Below are 24,098 nucleotides of genomic sequence, written 5' to 3'. Positions count from 1 at the left end.
TTAGTGCCAGTGTTGGGTTAACAGTTGGACTCGATGATCTTGAGGGTCTCTTCTGACCAAAACTATTCTGTGATTCTATAGAACCAGTTGTTCTAGGTCAGGCCAAGGGCCCATCCGACCTCATTTTTTATCTCAGGAGCAAAACCAGAGAACTGTGTGTGATGATTCCTGGTCTCTACCCCATTTCTAGCTCTGAAGATTTCCTGAACCTGACACTCGTCAGGTAAATCCCTGTCGATCTGCTTTCTGAGGCCACATCCAAGCTGCCCTCAGGGTCTTTTTGCCATCCCAGCAGCCCTTGACTGTGAGTCCTGCTGCTCACCCCATCTGGCCAGCTTAGAGCCCAGCTTTTGTGGGTTGGTTGCCCAGACCTGGCTGTGAGCCGACAGCCCCATCCACCCTCCCCAGGCTCCCCGTGAGCTCATCGTGCTTCCTCCAGCTCCTGCAAGCCACCGGCGTGCCCGGGCAGCCCCGCTCTGCCCCGCCAGCCCATGGAGGCAGCGGGTGGGATGGAGCCGGGACGGGCAGCAGTGGCGTCCACAGGCGCTGCAGCTACGTTTTATTTTTCCCCCAGGAGCCAGCACCCCTGTGGGGGTGCAAGCAGGAGGTCCTGGGGTGCTGCACCCCCCAGCCGGCGGGTCCCTGCCTGTGCTGCCGGGGCTGGGCTTCCCGCGCCGCGGTGAGTCAGCCCGTGGCACACACGTTCTTCCTGTTGGGAGTGACTCAGGTGGAGCAGCTGATAAAAAAACCACCTCTCCCCAAAAAAATAAGCAGCAAGCTCATGAGCCCCGCTGTCGTCTGCCGGAGCGGGAGCCCCCGAGCCATGGCGGGGGGCTGGCTCCTGCCCCTCAGCTGCCTCGCGGTGTGTCTCCTGCCTGCAGCCCTCGGCACCATTGGAGGACAAGGTGAGGCTTTGGGAACGTTGGATGTTCCTGTTTTCATGCGGCTTTGCTCGCAACCCTGCCCTGGTGCGGGTAACGGGGAGCTCTTGGGGTGCTGCGCACCCTGTGAGGGCGCTCACCCTTCCCACCTCAGGGATTAAAATTGGACCTGTAGGTGCTCCTCCTTTTACTTCTTCCAGGTTAAATATCCCATGAGCATTTAAACTCTCTGTTTTTTAACCGGTGTCCCCTTTAAATAACTTATTTACATGCAATTATTTATTGCTTTCCATCTCAAACCTCGCTACGTGGGTGGGATTGGGGCGTGAGCATGAGCATCGCCTGGGGAGCGAGGGGCTCAACTGCTGGAAACAAACTGTTCCCTAAGCCTGGGGCAGGGCTGGGAGCACCTGGGATCCAGTTTGCTGTGGCAACACATGTGATATTTGTATTTTATGTCAATATCTGTAGGGTTTATGGGCTGCCCACGGCCCCACTGCACCTCGTGGGATGTGGCAGGTTTCCCACCATCCGTAGACTGATGGAGGACTTGGAAAATCCAGAGGATCCTCTGGTATATGCAGTTGTAGTGAGGAGTGTGATGCAGGGATGTTTAAATGCATTCAGCCCAGTAGTAACTCAGTCTCAGGGTTTCAGTGCATGCTCTGGAGATGGGTGTGTTTGGCCAAAATCCAGTCTTTACATGTATTTTGTAAATACTGACTCATTTCAGGGGTTTTTTTTGTCTGCAATACTGGTGTTCTGAAATACACTCGCTGGGCCTGAGGTTGATTCTTGATCAGTTTTCCTTTAAGTGCGGTGCAACATAGTATGGGGAAAAAGTGCTGAATAAATGGGATTTTTTTTTTAAAGTGATTTGCTTTACATGCTACCTGGATAATTATTACAGCAGCCTTAATTGCATGCAGGTTTTAAAATACTGATGTAGATTCCCCTGCTGCTTTTCCATGGATTCTTGAACCTGTCTCTGTGCGTGTTTAAAAGCACAGTGGATAACCAGCCATGCTTTGATGCTGCAGCAGGCATTTTGGGTTGGTTTGGTGGTGTAAATTTGTCTCTTGTGATGTAAATTGGTCTATTGTGCTGTTAGCTCTCTGGTCTGGGTGCTAGATATGTGCTTGCAATTAGCACTTCATCCTGTTTTGCTTGCAAATGAGCTGCAGGAGTCAAATTGGGTTTGGATACAAACTGGGGCGCATGTGGTGTGTGCCAGCACATGGCAACTGAAGGGATCTCCTGGGGTTCAGGGGGGAGTTGGGGTGTAGAGAGCAGAGGTGTCTAACTCAGAGCCCCAGCGGTGGAGTCGGGTGGTTGGGTAACCCAGGACTGGGAGGAGCAGATGGGACATCCCCCTGGGTCACTGGCCCGAAGGCACAGAGTGGGGATGGGCTTGTATTGTGGTGGAGGCTTCGTTGAGTGCAAAGCTCTGATCTCTTGGAGCAAGGAGGAGTCTTTGCAGACCGGTTCACCTGTATGGAGCTGTTGGATCTGCCCCTCAAAGACCCAGTGTCAACCTCATCTTCTGGGTTTGTGAATTTAAGGTGACAGTTTAAGAGGTCTGAAGCTGCCTGTTTCCTTCTCCAAGCCTTTCTGCCACAAGGATTTGTCTCAGCATGGTAAACAAGTGTTTTTCATGCCTTATTCTGCCGGGTGGGAGTTGAGGGAATGATATCCTGCTGGATGTGTGCCCTGGACCTCCTTCAGCGCTTAAGAAATCCAGCTGCAAAGCTGCTCCTCTGTGGAGCCTGTTCTCCACAGCTGCCTGAGGAATGGATGATCTCAGAGCACCTGGATGCAAAAAGGATCCTGTCCTCACTTGGTCCTCATCTCCCGGAGCTCTGGCGTGCTCCGTCTCGTCAGCAGCTCCGGTGCCTCATTCTCGGTAAAGATTAACTTGCCTGAGCTCTCAGGTTTCCAGGAGACCAGCGACAGGAACAGCTACACCAGCAAGGTGGTGGCACTAATCTGCAAGGGCATCTAAAGTGGCTTCGGATTAGGGTGACCTGAACCTGTGCCAGCTGGGGAGCTGGATCCCAGCGTGCAGCAGCCTCACAGCGAGGCCTGAAAAAAGGTTTTTGTTCCCTGAGGGAACGGTGTTCATTCCTGTAATTAAGTAACCCAGTAAATCTCCTGGATTACACAGACACAGGGTGATGCGTGGGTGGAGTTTAACAGCTTCGGAGGGAAGGGATGAGGGCTGGAAAATAGTATAGCCAGCAGGCTGGTTGTCCTGGACTGCGCACTGGGGAGACCAAACCTCGAATCTTGGGCTCAGTTTTGGGTCCCTCATGCCAAGAAAGGCCTTGAGGTGCTGGAGTGAGTTGAGAGGAGGGAAGGGGCTGGAGCACAAGTGTGATGGGAGCGGCTGAGGGACCTGGGGGGTTCAGCTGGAGAACAGGAGCTGAGGGGAGACCTTCTGATCTCTGAACTGCCTGCAAGGAGCTTGGAGCCAGAGGGGTCGGGCTCTGCTCCCCAGGAATAAGTACCAGGAGCAGAGGAAACGGCCTCAAATTGCACCAGAGGAGGTTGAGGTTGGATCTGGGGAACAATTTCTTCCTGGCAAGGGCTGTTGGGCATTGGAACAGGCTGCGCAGGGCAGTGGTGGAGTCACCATCCCTGGAGGGGTTGAACAGACAGGGATGAGGTTCTCATGGACGTGGGTCAGTGCCAGTGTTGGATTAACGGTTGGACTTGATGATCTTGAAGGTCTCTTCCAACCAAAATGATTCTGTGACTCTATGAAATGACCCCTTCACTCGCACTGTGAAAGTGACTGCAAATACCTCGAGAAAACCCTGTGCTGCTGCTTTCCATGGGCTATTTGCATTGTCCCTGCCACTTGGTCACTGGTGATGTCCACCGAGTCTCTAGATACCTTTTCATACCACACGAGACAGAACTTCTGCACCTGCAGGTCCCTTCCCAGTGGGCTGGGGTGGCAGGAGACCTCCAGCAGCTGGGCAGCCCGCTGCAAGGGCAGAACCGCTTTTGCCAGAGCTGGAAAAATCTCTCTCCCTGTTTGCTGGAGCATGAGGTCATCTCCCTCCTTGGCAGCAGCCTGGGCTGCCACTTGCTGAGTGCTGTCGTCTGGAATGTGGGTGGTTACGGGTGTGCGGGAGGGCTGGGCGCTGCGTGCTCAGGCGGCGAGCGAAGAAGCCTTTGCCCAGAGTCACTGATGGGGAGGACAAGGATCTTGTATCCTTGGGCTAAGCTGTGCCAGAAGAGTGCTGGAAGGAGGAGCCTCCACGTGTCTAAGTACAACGTGCCGTTCGAATCCGCGCTGCAGGTTTCTGCTAGTGCTTGGGTTTCCTCCAACTCCCGGTGCTGTTGGAGGTGACCTGAGCTGGGATAGGACCACTTCTCATGCCCCAAGGAGATCAGCAGTGAGCAGAGTTTCTTACAGGAAGGTTGAGGATCCCATGGCAGTGTTGGGGTGGTTTGGAGCAGGTCCTGCAGACCATGCTTTGTCCCTTGGGGTGTTTCTTTCTTCTACCTGTCTTGGCCAACCATCATCTCAACTGTGTCTGCTCTCCTCAGTGATGCTGAGGAACTCACCTGAAATTAAAGGCCACAGGCTTGAACACTCTAGTACTGACTGCTGGGGTCTTGGCAAGTAGATGAGAGGTGACTTCAAGAGAAGACCTGGGCAAGACGATGAAGAAGAGTGCTAGTGCACTCATGTCTGATGGGGTGCCTGCTCCCCAAAGGTCCTGTTTGTCCTGGCCACACTGGGATGCAAAACTCAAGCCTATCCTTCCTGGCATCTGTCACACAGTGATGTTGGCAGCCGCAGCTTTTCTTCCTGGGCAGGGTGAGGTGAGATGACCTGTGTAATCCTGCCAAAACCTTTTTTCGATCTCCCTCTTGGCTGGCACATGTCCACCAAGCTCTTCTGATCACAAGCCACTTCTCATCACACCTGTGTTTAGCCAGGAAGACACTTGCATCACAGAACTAGATGGAGGGACCTGGTGGAAGTCAGTTGAGCTTTTCTTCCTGTGCTTGCTCCTGGTCAGAGGCCGGGTGAATGAAATATAACCTTAGGGATCTTCCCCTTTTCCCTGAAGTCACCAATAAAGTTCCCCATGCTTTTATCAGGACAAGGTTTGGAGTTGTGTTTACCATCTCTGCTTACTCAAAGACCTCATTGTGTTGGAAGGCCTCTGAAAGGACAGAGAACATCCATGGACATGCCGCACTGTGGAGCAGAGGTGCTCAGATTATGGGGTTTGTCCCTCCTGAGCTGAGTTGGCAGTGAAATCAGTCATTGCTCCAAAGCTTGAGGATGCTCATGACAAGAAAGGCCTTGAGGTGCTGGAGTGAGTTGAGAGAAGGGAACGGAGCTGGGGAAGGGTCTGGAGCACAAGTGTGATGGGAGCGGCTGAGGGACCTGGGGGGTTCCGCTGGAGAACAGGAGCTGAGGGGAGACCTGATCTCTGAACTGCCTGGAAGGAGCTTGGAACCAGGGGGTGTCAGGCTCTGCTCCCCAGGAACAAGTGCCAGGACCAGAGGAAATGGCCTCAAGTTGCACCAGGGGAGGTTGAGGTTGGATCTGGGGAACAATTTCTTCCTGGCAAGGGCTGTTGGGCATTGGAACAGGCTGCGCAGGGCAGTGGTGGAGTCACCATCCCTGGAGGGGTTGAACAGATGTGGAGATGAGGTTCTTCAGTACATGGGTTAGTGCCAGAGTTGGGGTAACGGTTGGACTTGATGATTTTGAAGGTCACTTCCAACCAAAATGATCCTGTAATTGTGTGATGTGGAGTGTGGTGTGGCATGGAGGTGGATGCAGATAGTTGGGGATGGGGCTCGCTATTAGCAGAGCAAGAAGGGGACATTTGCGTCACCTGGGCTTGTTCCTTGGGCATCGCAGTGGGTTTACAGCTTTGTAGCTGGTGTCTTTATCTTGAATCATCACTTGAGATGTGTCTCTCCTCTCCCCAGTGTGTGACTGCAACGGGATGTCCAGGCAGTGCATCTTCGACTGGCACCTCCTGCAGGAGACGGGGAACGGGTACCGCTGCCTCGGCTGCCAGGGCAACACGGAGGGTCCCCGCTGTGAGCGCTGCCAGGACGGCTTCTTCCGCCGGCGGGACAGGGACTGCTGCCTGCCCTGTCTCTGCCACCCCCAGGGTACGTGGCTGGAGGGGACGGGGTGGGGACAGCAGGGTTAAAGCACCTGTGCGGCCCTCGGCCCTGTGTGGGCCAGGTTGGGTGCTGGGTCGCTGCACCGGACCAGAGTGTTGCGGGAGGAGCGAGTGGGACCAGTTTGCTCCAGGTGAGGTTATCTGGGGAGGTGTCAGAGCCCAGTGCTGTGTTGCAGCACCGTAATTCGTACCAGCATCTCCTGTGTGCTTCACCACTTGGTGCTGGGTGTTTTGAACCCTGCAGCAGCTCCAGGCTGCAAAACCCGCCTGGCCCCCAAAATAATCACAGACTCACAGAATGGTTTGGGCTGGGAGGGACCTTCAAACTCATCCAGTCCAACCCCTGCCATGGATAGGGACATATTTCTCTAGAACAGGTTGCTCAAAGCCCCATCCAACTTAACCCTGAACACTTCCAGGGACTGGATGCCCACAACTTTTCTGAGCAACCTGTTTTAGTGTCCCACCACTCTCATCATAAAACATTTCTCCTTTATGTCTAATCTAAACCTCTTCTCTTTTGGTTTAAAACCTTTAGAACTTTCTTCTGTTGCTACAGGCCCTGGTAAAAAAATCTCTGTGTCTTTGCACTGTGTCTTCTTCCTGGGCATAGTGCTGTGAACTTGGAAATGATCCTTTTGCTTTTAGGATGCAATTAAAAGCCTTTGTGGAGCCCACCTTTCTATACTGAGGCCCCATGAACCTGCTGACCCCCCCCCGGGAGCTGCTTGTCCTTCCCAGCTCCCATCCTTATGTCAAGGGCAAGGGCCAAACCCCAGTGTGGGGAGCGGTGGCTTTCGCCGGCTTTGTGAGTCAGGCAGATGCCTCCTGGGTGTCGCAATGTTTGGCAGGCTCCGCAAAGGCTTTTAATTGCGTCGTAAAAGCAAAAAGATAATTCTCAAGCTGGCAGCATTGCATCTCAGCAGGGGAGGTGGTGCAAAGTGCCGTGGCACTTGGGATGCACAGGAGCCTTCAGCCCCTGCAGCTCCTCCAGCAACTTTTGGGGGGCTGCAAGGCTACAAAATGGTATTTCAAGCTCTGGGGTGTTTGCTGTGGGTCTTGTGGTGGTTGTACAGTAGATGTGATGGCTCCTTCATCCTCAGCAGGTTTCAGCTTGCTTGGCAAGTAGGCAGCTAATACCTCTTGCACCAAGGTGCTGTAGATACTGAAATGCCTGTTAGTCTTTGTCAATGCAAGAGCATCACTAGCAGCACCACCTGAACATAAAATGGCTTGCAAGGACAGAGCAATAGGCTTTGAGGTGTTGGGGGGCAAGTATCTCCTTACATGTTCCCGCACCCCAGCAGCAGGACTACTGCCCATGTCTCTGACATCCTGTCCCTTTGGTGCCCACATGTGCAGGATGGTAAGTCAGAAATGAAGGATCCTGCCATGGTCCTTGGCCCCATAAAGTCCTTGTGGTGGCCCCAACATCAAACTGTACCAATGTCTGCTAGCAGGGGGCCCAGCAAAGAAGAACTAGGCTGACATGAGGAAGGAATTTTTTACACTGAGCGTGGTGAGAGCGTGTCCCAGGTTGGCCAGAGAGGTGGTGGATGAACCATCCCTGGAGACATCCCAGGCCAGGCTGGATGGGGCTCTGAGCAGCCTGAGCTGGTGAAGACGTCCCTGCTCACGGCAGGAGTGGGACTGGATGAGCTGGAAAAGTCCCTTAAACCCAAACTGTTCTATGATTCTGTGGTTTTTAACTAATTTTCCACTTGGTTTGTGTGCCCTGGAGTCTGTTCTGTCGTTTTCAATGATGTTTGCAGTAGCAAAGAAGCTCCTTGTTCTGGGCATCTGGTCAATACCAGCTGGGATTTGTCTCTTGCATCAGCTGGGGAGGCTGGAGCAGCTTTAACAGCCTGACCTGGTGTCTCAGCGCTGTGCTGGGACCTCAAGGGGGCCCTGGGGCAGGGTTGCTGCTGCAATGATGATCTGATGCTTTGTTCCCAAGATTTTAAGCAGCATCTCTGAGAGGCGCCTATTCCAAACCTCTCGTTCCCCTCTTTCCACAGGTGCCCTTGGCCCGCAGTGCAACAGCGATGGCCACTGCAGCTGCAAACCCGGTGTGATGGGTGAGAAATGCGACCAGTGCCAGCCGGGCTTCGAGTCCCTCTCCGAGGCCGGGTGCCAGAGGAGCGGGCAGTAAGTGCTGGAGACCATCGGTGGCATAGGGACAGCTTGGGGGTCCAGCCTCCAGAGCTCTCCCAGCAGATCTAAAGAACCCGTGCTGGCTGTAAACAGCTCAAGCAGAGGTGGAGGCAGCTTGTTTCGTGGCAGTGCACTGATAGCCCCAAGCTAACCCCGTTGCTGGTTTGGGAGAGAGAAGGCTCGAATGGGGCTGGATCTCCCTTCTGACCCCCACAGCTATCAGACAATAGCATCAAAATCAGAGCTTAACCACTCTCTGAGGCAATTGCTTTATTATCCAAATAACAGCAAACAGACACTGGCCACATGGGCCAATGCAGAATAAAACCTGCCCGCATGTGGTTCTGCCTGGTGTTGATGCCGCTTACAAGGACTGTCCCCGTGCAAAGATGTACATGCAAAAATCGATCCCTTCCTTTGCACGAAGCCCTGTTTAAACACCCTTTTAAGTGTTTCTGGTTTATTTTCCTCAGTATTCCGTCCTCTTCTGCCTTGCTTCACCCCACCATCTCTCCTTTGGGCTCCCAGCAGGCAAAAGCTGGGTGTGAGGGCTGGCTGCCTGCTGCCATCCCTGGCCCCCTGCCTGAGCCTTCTTGGGGTGTTGCTGCCTGTTGGAGCTCAGCCAGGCTCTGTTAAGCTCAGCAGAGATTTGCTTTGCTCTTGTAGGTGGGTCTTGCTAAAGAGAGGCACCTGGGGTAGTTGCAGACTGGTCCTCGGGGGTGTCGTGAGGCAGTGGCATTGGGCATCATCTCAGCCCAGCATCCGTACTGCTGGGTTACTCAGAGATGTGGCTCTGCTGATCATTTTTCCCTTTCTAGCACTGGACGGGTAGCTGGGCGGGTTCTCTGCTGTCCTATATAACAGCTAGGGGCACTGAGCTCTCAGCTGAGCTGGAAATGCAGGTGAAGGATCCCGCTGTCCCTGTTGCAGGAGCCTGCGGTGCGAGTGTGACCCGGCGGGCAGCACGGGGGGCTGCATCTCTGGCCGCTGTGTCTGCAAGGCGAGCGCCACTGGAGAGCGGTGTGACAGGTGGGTGTCAGGGGACTTGCTGGAACACCATGTGCATCTCCTCCATCTCCCTGGCAGCTCCATCACTGGCAGTGGCACATGCCCATCTTCACCATCCCAGCACAAGGGTGACCTTGAACTGTGGCAATGGCTGCGTTGCTTGACTATCACTTGAGGGCTTGTGTTTGTTGGCCAGGAAGAGGAGAAAACACACTTAAACATTGTCATCTTCTTATGTTTTTCCCAGGTGCAAGCGAAACTTCTATAACCTGGACGCCAGAAACCCTGCAGGATGCTCCCCCTGCTTTTGCTACGGGCACTCGGCTGTGTGTGTCAGTGCGGACAACCACAGCATCCACAACATCACCTCCACCTTCCAGCAAGGTGAGGCCTGAGCAGGACATCCCTATGGTTACTGGGGGTGTTTGCCATCCCTTCTCTTGGACGTGCTGGAGGAGCTGCCTGGTTTGCAACCCTGCTGGGGTCCCTGGATTTTGATGGGTGGGATGGCTTGACCGTGGGCAGAAGTAGAGTGCAATGGTGGGGGAAGCATAGGTTGCTCCATCATGTCTTTCCTGCCACACAGGAGGAAAGCCTCATGCCAAGCCTGGCTTATTTTGAAATATATCAGCACAGGGATATCTGTGCTGGTCCCTTGGAGGTCAAGGGGTAGGGAGCTGGAGGGTTTTGGTAAGACACAGCTCCATAAAGATGCTGGGGTCCTGGAAACACCTTCCCTGTCCACGCTGACTGCTCCTTGTTGGTGCTCCAGGTTCTGAAGGCTGGCGAGGTGTCCATGAAAGTGGTTCCCCAGCCCAGCTCCAGTGGTCCCCACGCCATCAGGATGCCTTCATAGCAGCGAGGAGACCGGAGCCGATATACTTCGTGGCACCTGGTAGGTGTGGGATGGGAGAAGTGATGGCGTTCCCTTTGCTTGGTCCAATCTTGCTATCTGAGCCTTTGGAAGGAAGACAAGATTTTAAACCTTCAATTTTCTCCTTTCCTTCCCTTTGCAGGGAAATTCCTTGGGAACAAGCAGCTGAGCTACGGCCAGACACTGTCTTTTGATTACCGCCTGGACCGAGGGGGACGCGAGCCATCTCCGCACGATGTGGTCCTGGAAGGAGATGGCCTGAGGGTTACTGCCCCCTTCTTGCCCCAGGGGAAGGTCCTGCCCTGTGGTGTCAGCCAGACATACACATTCAGGTAAAGGGAGATGCTGGGATGTTTGCGGCAGGGTGAGCAAGAAAAGCTATGGCTTCAAAGAACTCCTGAATTCAGCTGCGGTCCTTTGGAGGTGGTGAATGGTTGCCTGGTTTGGGCTAGATGCGTCTCAGATGCTTCTGTCCTGGATGAGGTGGTTACTTTGTGAGAGGGGCAGTACAGAATCTGGCTTGAAGGTTGGTCTGGGAACTTTGCTCAAGGTCAGTTGTGTGGGTGGATGTTGTTCCCCAAAGCCTGGAGCTCAAGAGGGAGATGGGCAAGAGCTGCCATTCAATGAGACCACTCAATGGCCTCAAGTTGTGCCAGGGGAAGGTTCAGATTAGATATTAGGAAAAAATTATTCCTGGAAAGGATTGTTGGGCATTAGAACAGGCTGCTCAGGGCAGTGGTGGAATCACCGTTCCTGGAGGGGTTTAACAGACATGGAGATGAGGTTCTCAGGGACATGGTTTAGTGCCAGGGTTGGACCTGATGATCTTAAGGGTCTTTTCCAACCAAAATGATTCTATGATTTTCATCTTGTTTTCTTAAAACTGGTTCTACTTCTCCCCCTCCCACGGGCAGGCTGGACGAGCACCCAAGCAGCAAGTGGAGCCCGAGGCTGAATCACTTGGAATATCGCAGGCTGCTGGGAAACCTGACAGCTCTCTGGATCCGAGCCACCTTCGGGGAGTACAGTAAGTGGGGGGAGAGCTTGCAGGCACAAGGGTGGGGGCTTGCAGGTGGAGCTGCTGTCACCCATGGGTGACTGGCCGTATCTCCCTCCAGGCACTGGCTACATTGACAACGTCACCCTGGTGTCAGCGCAGCCCGGGGCTGGTGTCCCCGCTCCATGGGTGGAGCGATGTGAGTGCCCGGCGGGGTATGAGGGCCAGTTCTGTGAGAGGTGTGCCCCTGGCTACCGCAGAGATGCCCCTGGCATGGGACCCTTCAGCATCTGCGTGCCCTGCAATTGCCAGGGGGGAGGAATTTGTGATCCCGACACCGGTAAGAGAAGCCACTGCTACGTTGTGCTCGTAGGGTGTGTGGGATCACCTGCATCCAGAAAGTTTGGCTATAAGGTGGTGTGGGGAGCACTGAGCGGGGTGAGATCCCTGGTTGTGGGGGGCTGGAGTGCAGGGAACATCACAGGTAAAACTTTCTGAAGCCTAGAAATTCTTCGGCCAAAAATACAGGAAAGATGCATTGGGATCAAATCAGGCTTAGGGGATCATTGAGAGATAAGAAAACATCTCCTGCTGCTTGGATAGTACTAAAAATATTTTCTTATGACTTTTTGTTTTAAAAGTGTGGTGTGTGTAGATAACAATGATGTAAAAATTTTACTACACATTTTGCTAAAATAGCCTGCAGCGTTGCTATAGGAAGTCAAAGTAATGCAATGTTAAGATGTCGCTGTTTTCTAAATCTGAATTGGAATTAAATTTCCCAGTATCCGAGCATTGATCAGAAGGCACAGAAGGCAAGATGTGGCCCCATGGGAGCTATATGAGCTGCGAAAAATGAGATGCAGCCACCTTTGGGTGGTGATGGCCATCCTCCATGCCATGGGATGGGCTTCTCCGTGGCGTCCCACTGGGCTCCCGTTGCAGGAGCAGGACATGGTCCTTCCCACACGATGATGGACTGATAGGCAGAGAAACAGAAAGAGTATGGGCAGGTGTGGTGATCGTGAGGGATCTGGTGGATGATGCTGGACCACAGGGGTTTGTGATGCAGTGGGTGGTGTGGCCAGGAGGTGGGGTGGTGGAGGTTGTCCCACCGGGGGTGAGAGAAAACTGTCCTAAGCCTTTTCATTCCTCCTCCAGGTGAATGCTACTCGGGAGATGAAAACGTGGGTAATAGCATCGGCTGCCCCTTCGGCTTCTATCGAGACCCTCGGCAGCCGCACAGCTGCAGGGCATGTCCCTGCAGCAACGGCCAAGGCTGCTTCGTGGTGCCGGGCAGTGAGGAGATCATCTGTGACCACTGTCCTCCTGGAGCTGCTGGTAATGTCCTTGTCCAGGTCACTTCTGCTCTGCCTGTCCCTGAAGTTTTCATGGGCTTTTTGGGGAGATGGAGGATGCTCAGAACTGTGTGGATTATCCCATCTTCTCAGCATAGCTAGCCTGCCTGCAACGAGATGCTTCAGCCCCAAGGGCTGTGCAAACATGTCTTGCCATGCCTTGGGAAAGGTTCTTGTCTAAACAAATAATGTGGATGGAAAAAGGATGGGTGAGGAGGGAGTGGAATAGAAAAACAGGGGAAAAAAAGATAACAAAACAAAACACACCAAAAAGAAACCCCAAAGAACAAAACAAACCAACCAATCTGCCCCCCAAATAGGATATGACTTGCACAAGGTCATTTGTTGCACCCACCTTTTGAGATCCTGCCCAGAGCACCATGTGTTGGCCGTGGTGGCGAGGAGAGTGGAGATGCTGTTGTGCCAGCCCTGATGGGGCCGAATGCCCCCATTTATGTGGGGCAGAGGAAGCAAGGTGGCGTCTGCCTTTCAGGCAATAGCGTGAACTTCAGCAGCTTAAGTCACTTGTTTTGTTCAGCCTGGAGAACAGGAGACTGAGGGGAGACCTCATGGTGGCTGCAGCTTCTTCCCAAGGGAAGGAGGAGGGACAGGCACTGAGCTCTTCTCTCTGGTGGCTAATGATAGAACCTGAGGGAATGGCAGGAAGATGTGCCAGATGAGGTTTAGGTTGAATGCTAGGAAAAGGTTCTTCACCTAGAGGGTGTCAGGATTCAAGAAGCAATTGGGCAACACCCTCAGACACATGGTGTGAATTTTGGTGTTGTTCTGTGCAGGTAGAGGAGTTGGACTTGATGATCCTTGTGGGTCCCTTCTAACTCAGGACATTCTATGAACTTCTCCCCATCCCTCTTTTCCCAGGGGCCAACTGTGAGTACTGTGCTGATGGCTATTTTGGGGACCCGGCGGCTTCCCAGCCCTGCCAGCTGTGCCGGTGCAACGGCAACGTGGAGCCCAACGCCGTGGGCAACTGCGACCGCCAGACGGGCGAGTGCCTCAAGTGCATCTACAACACTGCCGGCTTCTACTGCGACCGCTGCAAAGACGGCTTCTTCGGGAACCCCCTGGCCCCCGACCCTGCTGACAAGTGCCGAGGTGAGAGCCGGGCTCTGTTTTGAGCTGGGAATGACTAGAGGAGTAGCAGGATGCTGGAAAGTGGGAGCAGAGAGCAGGAACAAGAGGACGGTGGGAGGAAAGCAGGGGGAGAGGGTGGGTGGAAGGATATGTTGGGACATGAGGTGGGGATGGCCTCCTTCGAACCTGTGCTGCTCCCACCCACAGCTTGTGCCTGTGACTCGACTGGGGCCGAGCCCCTGAAGTGTAGGAGCGATGGGAGCTGCATCTGCAAGCCTGGTTTCCAGGGTCCCCGCTGCGAGGAGAGTGAGTGCCCAGCTTGCTATGGGCAGGTGAAGGAGCAGGTGAGCATCTGTGCCAGCCTTGGGGCCACTGAGCAGCAAGGGGTGCAGCGACACGCCAACCCTCACGCATCATTCAGGATAGAGGAAATGGCCTCAGCTTGCACCAGGGGAGGTTCAGATTGGATATTAGGAAACAATTCTTCCAAGAAACGGCTGTCAGGCATTGGAACAGCTTGCCCAGGGCAGTGGTGGAGTCACCATACCTGGAGGAGTTGAACAGATGTGGAGATTAGGTTCTCAGGCACATGGGCTAGTGCCAGTGTTGTGTTAATGGTTGGACTTGCTGATCTTGAGGGTCTCTTCCAACCAAAATGATTCTATGATCTTCTGGTGCAAGTGAGAAGTGATTTTGCAGGCTGCACCTGAACTTTAGGGTTGTACTCAATTCAACTGATACAAAAAGCCATGACGTGGAGCTGCAGGCCCACTGTGCTCCATCCGAAAATGATCCCTTGCTTTGCTCTCCATTCTCTGTCCAGACTGCAGACCTGGTTTCCACCCTGGTCTTTCCACTGTGAGTTTGCTGTCCTGCTGGCTGATGGCCTGATCTGCTGTGTTTGCAGGTGGACCTGTACCTGCAGCAGCTGGCAGAGCTGGAGCTGATGTTCTCAGAGGTACAAGCTGGCAGTGGGGCTGGGAGCCAGGAGCTGGAGGGAAGGATGCAGCTGGCTGAGGAGATGCTGCGGACCATCCTCGGGGAAGCCCTGAGCCTGCAAGGTACCACCCACTCTGTGCTGTAGTAGGGGAGCGTTTTCCTCAGAGGTGATTTTTTTTTTTTTTTTAAATTTTATTTTTTTTCTCTTCAACCTCTCTCTTTCCTTCTCGCCAGCCTCTGACAGGTCTCTAGAAAGCCGCCTGGCCATGATGAAGGGGCAAGAGTCCAGCTCGCAGGGCCGCTTGGATGAGATGAAGGCAACGGTGGAGAGGCTGAGGTCTCTGGGGACTCGGTATGAGAGGCAGGTGCAGGACACCCGGCGGCTGCTGGAGAGAGCCCGGCTGGACCTGGACCGCAGTGGAGCTGCTCTGCGTTGGGTGGTAAGAGCATCCTCATGCAATGCACTCCTAGTCTAGTCTAGGGCTGAAAAAAATCCATGGAGAAAGCAAGAATTTAACGTGCTCCAGTTATTATGTCTGTTTTGTGAGTGCAGAAGACATTCTGCTGGCCCTTTCTGTAGGGCTGGGACTTGGAGAGGTGCTGGTGGGTGTCTCTGAGGGGCTGTGGAGGTTTAATGTGCCACAGTTGCCTTTTTTGCAGCTGAAGTGGATGGAGGGCAGGGAAGAGCACTCACACCTCTCTTCCTTCCTCCTCAGAACATTCCTGTTTCAAACCTTCCTGGGGGCTCAAATCAGTTCTCAATGCTGGCCCAGGAGGCTCGGAGCCTGGCTGACAGGTGAGTCCCTGCTGCTGTTGGCCGAGAGAGAGGGGAAGGGGATTGAAATCCTGCTGGGTGCCCAGAAGGTCCCTTTTTGGGGGTCCTTGTCTCACCCCCAGGCTACAGCTGCCCCAAACGCTTTACCAGGCCTGGAGCAGGGGAAGATGTGGCTGCTGAGCTGGTTTCACTGCAGTATAGAGCCGTGCTCGGTTGCCATTGAGGGTGGTGTTTGGTGTATTTTGAAACTATCTTTGGGGTCAGAGTTTGTCCCAAGGATGGTCAGTTGGAACAGGCAGCACTGCCTCCCGCCTGGTGCTCCTCTACCCTTGGGAGATGCAGGAGAGACATCAAGGTGTGTGTCACGTTGTGTTTCCCAAGAGGGTCCAATCCAGCATCACTGAACACAGCAGTAAGGGGAATTGGTGGAGGAACCTGGGGTGGGAAACATTTCTCATGACCCCACCCCGTGCTTTGCAGCCACCTACAAGCTGCCAACACCATTGAAGGAGCCGCCAAGGCGGCGCGGGAGGATGCACGGCAGGCACTGGAGCTTGTGCGTGCAGCTGCTGGTGGAGAAACAGCCACCTCTGGGTCCCTGCGAGGGCTGCTGGGCAAGTGAGTCATGGCTGCGGTCACCTACGTGGTGTCGGGGGATATGGGAGGGACAAGGGGGATGTCTGTGCCCCTGCTCTGGCTTCCTCAGCAGAGCTGCAGGAAGGTGCAGCTGGAGGCAGAGCAGGCAGGGACTTGGTTAGACTTTGGTCACTGGCATGTCTGAGTGGTGGAGATATGGACGGTTGGCAACTCTGTGGAGCATCTGAATGAGGAGAGTTGATAGGACAAGAGGAAACAGCCTCAAGTTGTGCCAGGGGAGGTTGAGGTTGGATCTCGGGAACAATTTCTTCCCAGAAAGGGCTGTTGGGCATTGGAACGGGCTGCCCAGGGCAGTGGTGGAGTCACCACCCCTGGAGGGGTTCAACAGACAGAGATGAGGTTCTCAGGGACATGGGGTAGTGCCAGGATTGGTTTAATGGTTAGACTTCATGATCCTGAGGGCCTTTTCCAACCAAAATTACTCTATGACTCTATCTGCTTCCCACTTCATGGGCTGTGATGCTCCCCGAAGCTGGGGAAGGGGTTTAGTGCCATGTGTGTGAAGAGACTTCCAGGGGCAACTCTATGCCTGGTTGCAAATCTGGGCTGGGTTTAACCCAAGGATAGATTTAACCTCATGTTGTCTGGTCATGCTGGTGCCTACCCAGAGCCCACTACGGTGCTGGGACTTTGCACACCACTGGTGGGCTGTGAGCAATGACTCCAATGAAGTTCAGGAGCTGAATGGGGACATGCAGGAGGAAACATCATGTAGCAGGACAGGGATTAGCAGAGCCACTGAAGAGCCTGGGAGGGTTCAGCTGGCATGAAACACCTCTGGATGTTGGAGCGTGAGGAAGGAGCCAGCAAATGCCCTGCTTAGCAGTGCGGCCATGATTTGGGAGATGTTTGCAATTAGCTTGGCCAGCATGATAAAGCTGTGTGGAGCCCTGGAGAGGATTTGGAGAGTATAAACAAGTCAATGCAGGAGGCAGCATTAATGCTTGAGGAGGGTGGTGTTGGAAGCTTGGTTTGTACCGTGTTCTTCAACCTCACATCTGTGCAGGTACGAGGAGCTGAAGTTGCTGGCTGGAGGCCTGAAGGCTGAAGCTGATGATATGGCCTCTGAGGCAGACAAGGCTTATCAGGGCAGCCTGGTGCTCCTCAACTCCCTGTCCCGCTTGACGAAGACCGACATTGGCTCCTTTGAGGTGAGGGCTTTGTGCCTGTGGGACCAGGAGATTCCCCTTTCGCTCTCCCCTACACTCCCTGCCAGCAGCTCAGCCCTTCCCAGGGCTCTGTCTCCACGGGGGAGCCATCAGAGATGCATCTTCCCACCCTTTTGCCCTCATCGCTGGCCATGGCACAAGTAGCAAGAGACAACCATCCATCGCTGCTTGCTGTGGTTCCTGGGTAGATGAGAAAATCCTATGACAAATAGGATATGATAGATAGATATGATAGACTCACAGAATAGTTTGGGTTGGAAGGGACCTTCAAAGCTCATCCAGTCCAACCCCTGCCATGAGGAGGGTCATCTTCACACAGCTCAGGTTGCTCAGAGGCCCGTTCAGCCTGGCCTGGGATGTCTGCAGGGGTAGGTAACCCACCATCTCTCTGGGCAACCTGGGACAGTGTCTCACCATCCTCATTGTAAAGAATTCCTTCCTCATGTCCAGCCTGATGCTGGGACTCTCAGGCAGTCATCACATCTCTGTGTTTCAGGGGGAGGCAACACAGCTGAAGCAGGACGCCAGCGCTCTCCTGACCCTGGTGGACACCTACATGGCCCAGTACCGGCAGCTTCAGGCCCGCACGGGACGCTGGGAGGAGGAAATCAAGCAGCTGCTGCAGGGGGGAGAGGGCAAGAGAGCGGTAAGAGGTTGGCTGGGGGGCTGTGGCTTGAGTCATCTTCATTGTGAGCTGGAGCCTTGGTGGGATGTCTACGGCACTACTGCTACTACATGCTGTTCTGGCCTGATCACCTTCCTGAGAAATACAACCCCTTGGGGTTGGTGTTCTGGGGCCGGTGGGGCACTGTGTGTGCAGAGCCGCTGGGTGCAGGGTCTTGCTAGCACAGCTCCGCCATGTGAGGCGGGTTGAAGACCTGCTCCTGGGAAGAGTAGAGCTCAGATGACTCATGATGGCTGCAGCCAGGTGAGAGACTGATGCTCCTGTACTATATCCTTCATCTGCCTGTTGTGTCCCTTTGGCCTGTCACAGGTGCTGATGCAACTGCTGTCCCGAGCCAACCTCGCCAGGAGCACAGCCCTGCAAGCCATGAGCGCTGGCAATGCCACCTTCTATGAGGTGGAACAGATCCTGAAGAGCCTCCGGGGTAATGTCCTAGAAACCTTCCTTTCCCATCCCTCGTGGGACCTCACAAAGGCAGCGCAGCTTCATTCCACATGCATTTCTTTCAGAGTTTAACCTGCAAGCAGATGACAAGAGAAGGGAAGCCGAAGATGCCATGAAGAGGCTACCAATCATCAGCAGCATGGTTGCAAGTGCCAGGGAGAAGACAGACCGAGCTGAAGCAATCCTGGGCAGCGCCGCTTCTGAATCCAGGGCGGCCAGCAACACGGCAGGGGAAGCAAAGGAGATCTCCATGGGGATCCAACAGGTGAGGGCAAGCCCTGCTGCTATTGCTGGCAGAAAAGGGTTTGGAAGGGAAAACCAGGGAAGAAGAGGAGATAGTTGGCAACTCCTAAGGATCTCTTCATGGTGGACCTGATGCATTGACTTTTGTGCCTGATGCATTGACTTTTTGGCTTATGTTTGTCTGTAGTGAATCCTGCAGAGAGAGTTGGCTGTAGATGAGTGGGAGTGTGGGGATCTCAACAGGCACGTTTATCCCCTGATGATCTCTGTGGCCTCTCTCTGAAGCCACCTGTTGGTGACCAAGGGGGTTTTTCACTTCCACACTGAGATCTTGGCAGGCTTGTGAACTCCTGGACTTGGTGGATTCAGCTACCAGAATGTATGTTGTAGTTACCAAGTGGTTTGCTGGTGTCTTCAGGAGGGCTTGAGTCATAATCACAGAAGCAACTCTCTGGATCAACTGGTGGGAGCATGTGAAGGATGCAGGAAAACCTGCAATAATTTTGGGTCCCTGTGGAAGGAACCAGTTTCCACCAGCTCCATGCCCCAGTGCACCCAGGCAAAGTTCAGCTGTGCTCTGCCCCTCTGAAAGTGCCTTTTGCCTTCCCTAGGAGATCACACGGCTGAGGGTGGAAGCCAACAAGACGGCCGATGGTGTCCTCGCCCTGGAGAAGGTGGTGGCCACCCTGCAGCGCGAGGCCAAGGAAGTGAATGGAGAATTTGAGAGAAAGCTCTCAGAGGTTGAAATGGATGCCACTATGATACAGAAGGTGGGTCCCCATCTCCCTCACCTTGCCCCTTTCCCTGTTGATGTTTGGGTGAGACTTTGCCTTACAGCTGTCACCTTGCCTTCTTCAGACAGCTCAAGAAGCTCAGAGGGTCCATGCCAAGGCTGGCCAGGCAGGGGTGGCTGTGCAGGAGACATTGAGTGCCCTGGAGGAGCTGCTGCATCTGATGAGTAGGTTTTGCACTGCTGCTGAAGGGCATGGGTGCAGACAGGTCCCTGTTGAGATCTAGGTGGGTTGCCAGAAGCTGTGTGAGAAGCTGCTTCAGTTTTGGGCCCCTCAGGACAAGAAAAACCTTGAGGTGCTGGAGCAAAGAAGGGAACGGAGCTAGTGAGGGGTCAGGAGCACAAGTGTGATGGGAGCGGCTGAGGGACCTGGGCGGTTCAGCCTGGAGACCAGGAGCTGAGGAGAGACCTTCTCACTTTCTGCATCTACCTGAAAGGAGGTTGTAGCATGGAGGGTGTTGGTCTCTTCTCCCAAGTACCAAGTGATAGGACAAGAGGAAATGGCCTCAAGTTGCACCAGGGGAGGTTTAGATTGGATATTGGGAACAATTTCTTCCTGGAAAGGGCTGTCAGGCATTGGAACAGGCTGTCTAGGACAGTGGTGGAGTCACCACTTCTGGAAGGGTTTAAAAGACACAGAGATGAGGTTCTTAGGGACATGGGTTAGTGCCAGTGTTGGGTTAACAGTTGGACTTGATGATCTTGAGGGTCTCTTCCAAACCAAAATGATTCCTTGGTTCTATGATGCCCGTAAACAGGGTGGGCAGCAGAATGGAGAAAGTATCTAGAAATATCTAGTCCTCAGCCCTCATCCATGGCTCCCTCTTCTTTGTTTTCCTCATGTGCGACAGACCAGCCTGGTGCTGTGGACGAAGAGGGCCTAAAACAGCTCGAGATTAATTTCAGTAAAGCCAAAACCAGAAGCAACCAGCTGAAGGATGAGCTGTTGGAGCTGGAGCAGACTGCTACGCTGCAGAAGACCCGGGTGCGGACACTGGAGAGCAGCATTGATGAGATCTTGGCAGATATTAAGAACCTGGAGGATATCCAGAGAAGTCTTCCTCCAGGCTGTTACAACACAAAAGCCATCGAACTGCCCTGAGTGAGCTCTGGAAAGGCTGCAGCAACTGCCAGGCTGTGAAGGCAGGAGAAACTGGTCCAGCTGCCCTCCCCAGACCCAGCAGGACCCAGCTGCATTTGGTTGTATTGAACTGACCCTTAACCTCAAGCTCAGCGTGGCGGCTGAAGTTCACATTGTCACGCTAGCCCTGGAGGGTCCCTGATTTTTACAAAGGAGAAGTCGCTTGGTTGTGTGAAGGTGCTACTGGCTGGAGAACAGCCCATTCCTACATTTCTCTGAGGTGCGGGTGGGGGTTGCTTGGTGTCAACCTTGGGAGTTTGCACAGTTCAGAGCCTGATGCTCAGGGCTGAGAGGTTCTCCACCCTCTGTGGATCCCCTCTCCTGGTCTGGCACGCACGGAAGGACTAAAGTCTCTGTTCTCACTTTTGACACTGCCACCACCACTTCCTCCTCATGTTCTCCATGGAGTCTTTCTCACATTTCATAAAGCTGCAAGTCTTCCACAGTGCTTCTCAGTGAGGTCATTACCATTTTGCTAAAGGAAAAGCAAAAAAAATTGCCAGCTGCCTTTGAGCTTGGTGATGTGCTGGATGGAGGAAGATGGGGTTCCTGGACTAGCAGGTTGGCAGAGGAGAGAACTGCTGGGCCTCCTGAAGTGGAAAGTCTTTCATGTTCCCTTCAGCCAGGAGAAGACCTCGTTTCTCCTGCACTTCTTTTAAAGTCCCAACACCCTTGAGGGATGGCTTTGTTGTCAAACCTCCTCCTGGGCAAGCATGGGTCTCCCTACCATCCCCTCACATGCTCCAGCACAACCTTTCCTTCCAAGCCTGGCCAGTTCGGTACCAAGCAGCTTCCTGTGTGTCCCATAGCCTGGGAGAAGGTGGTGTCCCCTCTGCACAAGCATCTGGGACCCTGCAGCCCTTGTCATGGGAATGGGGGGTCTACAGCCACAAGCTCTCACATCTGAGAGCCCAGTCCCATCCTGCTGGAGAGCCACTGCTCTGATTTGATCCATTTAAAAATATTGACATTGTCTTGAACGTCTTTCTGCCTCTGGTTTGATGCTGCCTTTTCTCCCTGCCTCCATCCATCCCTTCCTCCTGCCTGATATTGGACGTTTCTCAGAGGCTCAGAGGGGGTTTCCCACTCTACATTTGAGCAGAACTTGGAGGAGATGAAGACTGTGGTGCTCACTTCACTCACCCACGGCCTTTCTGTGGGCCCAGCTCCATTCTGGCACTGCTCCCAGCTCCCTTTAGGTTTCATTTCAGGGAAAAAAAAAAGAGCCAGCAGGTGCTGGAAGTCAACTCTGCTGAAGCCCCCTGACCTGCACGGTGGTGAAAGATGTCCTGGATGGAAAGGGACGCTGTGGGGGACATGCTCACACCTCTGACTCTGACAAAGCATCACCCATACTTTTGCTTCTTAAGGATACACCAAGTACTATGTCTGCCTTATAATTTTATTTAAGCAAGATGCATTCTTGCCTCTGGTATGTCTTCCTTCTCCCATTGTACAGCATAGAGACCGGTATTATGGACATGGCTTGATTCTTCCACGAGTTGGGGTTTTTTTGAAAGAGAGGAGGTCAATAAATAATGCCTATTTTTGACTGGATCTTGCCTACCGATTTATTTTCTCTAGCTCCCTGTTTCAGGTGAGTTTGGCAGTGCAGCCACTTGCATTCTTCATGCTGAATTCAGTCTTGGGACTGTTTTGAAATGACACCAATAACATCTTTCTTCTGTTTTGTTTTGTTTATTACATAATTTAAACATTTTGCTGATAAAGTTTTTTTCTTCTTTTTTGTCAATGACCATTTTTTTTCCATATAGCAACAGAAGAAAAAAAAAAATTAGTCTCCAAAACTTTTGACAAAGGTGAAATCGGTGGCATGGCAACTTCAACCCCTTTCCCTCCCCACCTGTATTATTTTTTTTTACCCAAAAGCGTTTGAAGTTCATTTCTCTTTTCAGCAAATTGCACTGTTTAAAAGTGGAGGTTCAAAGACCAAAACCCACAAACATCTTCCCCCCGCTCCCCTGCGCCCTGGAAACCCTGGTCCTCACCTCCCCAGCGGTCACATGGATCTTCATGGATTATTATCTTTTTGTTTTGCATACCAAACCAGTCCCAGAGCTGAATGACCTGTTACAAACCCCCCGACCTGTTACCGCCCACCCCCCCATACTGTGACCTTTACTGTGAGCAGATACACAAAGGCGCAGGTAAGACCAAATCTACTCATCATCCCTACCGCAAGGCTACATCTCTAAGGTGCGCTGTCCTAACTGCGGTGGGGTGGGACACCGGCTGGCTCCCTGTGCATCCCACCTCACGTTCCTGAGGGAAGGAGGGAGGATCTGAGATGGCTTTGGGATGCACCCCTTCTCCATCTCCTTTGTTTTTTTTCCTCTTGTCTTTTCCTCAGTTCAAACCCACTGTCCTTCCACCCACTCCAAGGAGGAGTTGCTCCCCCCAGGAGGTTAAATTCCCTCTCTGTGTGTGTATGTTTTGGAGGCTGGTTGCTACCATAGCTTTTTCTCCTCTGGCTGGGACCTAAGAAACATAGGAGTTAGGAGAAATTTAGGCTAGACATGAGGAAGAAATTTTTTACACTGAGGGTGGTGAGACCCTGTCCCAGATTGCCCAGAGAGGTGGTGGATGAACCATCCCTGGAGACATCCCAGGCCAGGCTGGACGGGGTTCCGAGCAACCTGATCTAGGTAAAGATGTCCCCATGGCAGGGGCTTGGACTCGAAGAGCTTTGGAGGTCCCTTCCAACCCAAAAGATTCCACGATTTTATGATTCTATGTCTGGCAAGGAGAAGCAGCTGCTGTCTGAAATAACTTCTGTGCAGGGTAGAGGGGGAGGAGAGACTGAAAAATGGAACGCACAAGAACGATGGATGGAGTCCAGCTACCTGCTTACGTACTTCGGGTGTTTCATGGATATGTCCCACCACAGGCATCTGCCCTGTGTGTTAGCTAAGGGGGTCAGTAGGGTGTTGGTGAGCAGCCCAAACTGGGGGACCAGCAGCTCATCACTGCGCTGACCTAGGAAAGCCACAAAGCCAGCATGGACAGAAGTTGCGCCTTGGTGGGGGGTTCTAGCCTGAGCCTAGTTAGCCCAGATTTGTGGCGAGCAAGCAGATGTCCAGGAGCTACAGGCAGAAGGGCTAAAAGGTTAGGCGGAGCAAAGGGAGAGGAAAAGGTGAGGAGCAGAGCAGGACTGTACCTTCCCCCTTGCGGCTGTGACCTTTTCTAGGGGCTGTGCAGCACCCTTGCACCCTAAGGATGCTCAGCAGGACAATGCCATGCTTCAGCAACCCTCCTATCCACAAGATTTAAATAATATTCTTTTGTTTCACGTAACCTGTCCTGGTTTTAATGCCAGCATCTCCACTAGGCTCCTTCCCTGGCATCTGGGGGCACGTCAAGGGTGGGAGAGCAGGAGCCTGGCTTCTGCCAAGGGATGTGTGAAGTAGCCACAGCCTGTTTGGAAGGGGGAAGGTATCGTGCCTTTAATAAACTCTTCAAAGAGAGGAAGAGGGGAGGAGTGGAGGTAGAAGGGGGAAGTTTCCAGACAGAATGGAGATCTGGAGGCCAGAGGATGGGGATAGACCCAGCACCCACAAAGCTCAGCCAGATTTGGAGCAAATTCTCACCAAAGGCTTTGGGTCACCACCTACTTCTTCCTCCCTGGTTTCCTGGCAACATAAAGGGCAGGTCCCTTTCTAGGTGCTCTGGGCTGACCCCTCCAACACTGGATCAGAGCAGAGC

At 53.3% G+C, this 24,098-nt stretch overlaps 1 protein-coding gene across 1 annotated transcript; it reads left to right on the top strand.

The window, feature by feature from the left end:
- Nucleotides 1-823: 823 nt before the first annotated feature.
- Nucleotides 824-20,336, top strand: LAMC2 (laminin subunit gamma 2; the record flags this gene model as incomplete). Its single annotated transcript, XM_080349103.1, has 23 exons — nucleotides 824-905; nucleotides 5,847-6,035; nucleotides 8,068-8,197; nucleotides 9,134-9,232; nucleotides 9,459-9,595; nucleotides 9,984-10,106; nucleotides 10,228-10,417; nucleotides 11,000-11,112; nucleotides 11,204-11,422; nucleotides 12,244-12,423; nucleotides 13,320-13,553; nucleotides 13,740-13,876; nucleotides 14,440-14,593; nucleotides 14,706-14,911; nucleotides 15,188-15,267; nucleotides 15,727-15,864; nucleotides 16,910-17,054; nucleotides 17,569-17,718; nucleotides 18,067-18,181; nucleotides 18,267-18,466; nucleotides 19,056-19,214; nucleotides 19,303-19,402; nucleotides 20,086-20,336. The coding sequence occupies 23 exons, from the start codon at nucleotides 824-826 to the stop codon at nucleotides 20,334-20,336; spliced, it is 3,531 nt and encodes a 1,176-aa protein (XP_080205229.1).
- Nucleotides 20,337-24,098: the final 3,762 nt, after the last annotated feature.

Source organism: Nesoenas mayeri (assembly GCF_963082525.1).
Source record: "Nesoenas mayeri genome assembly, chromosome: 8".
Classification (NCBI taxonomy): Eukaryota; Metazoa; Chordata; class Aves; order Columbiformes; family Columbidae; genus Nesoenas; species Nesoenas mayeri.
This window is presented reverse-complemented; position numbering and strand designations above follow the sequence as displayed.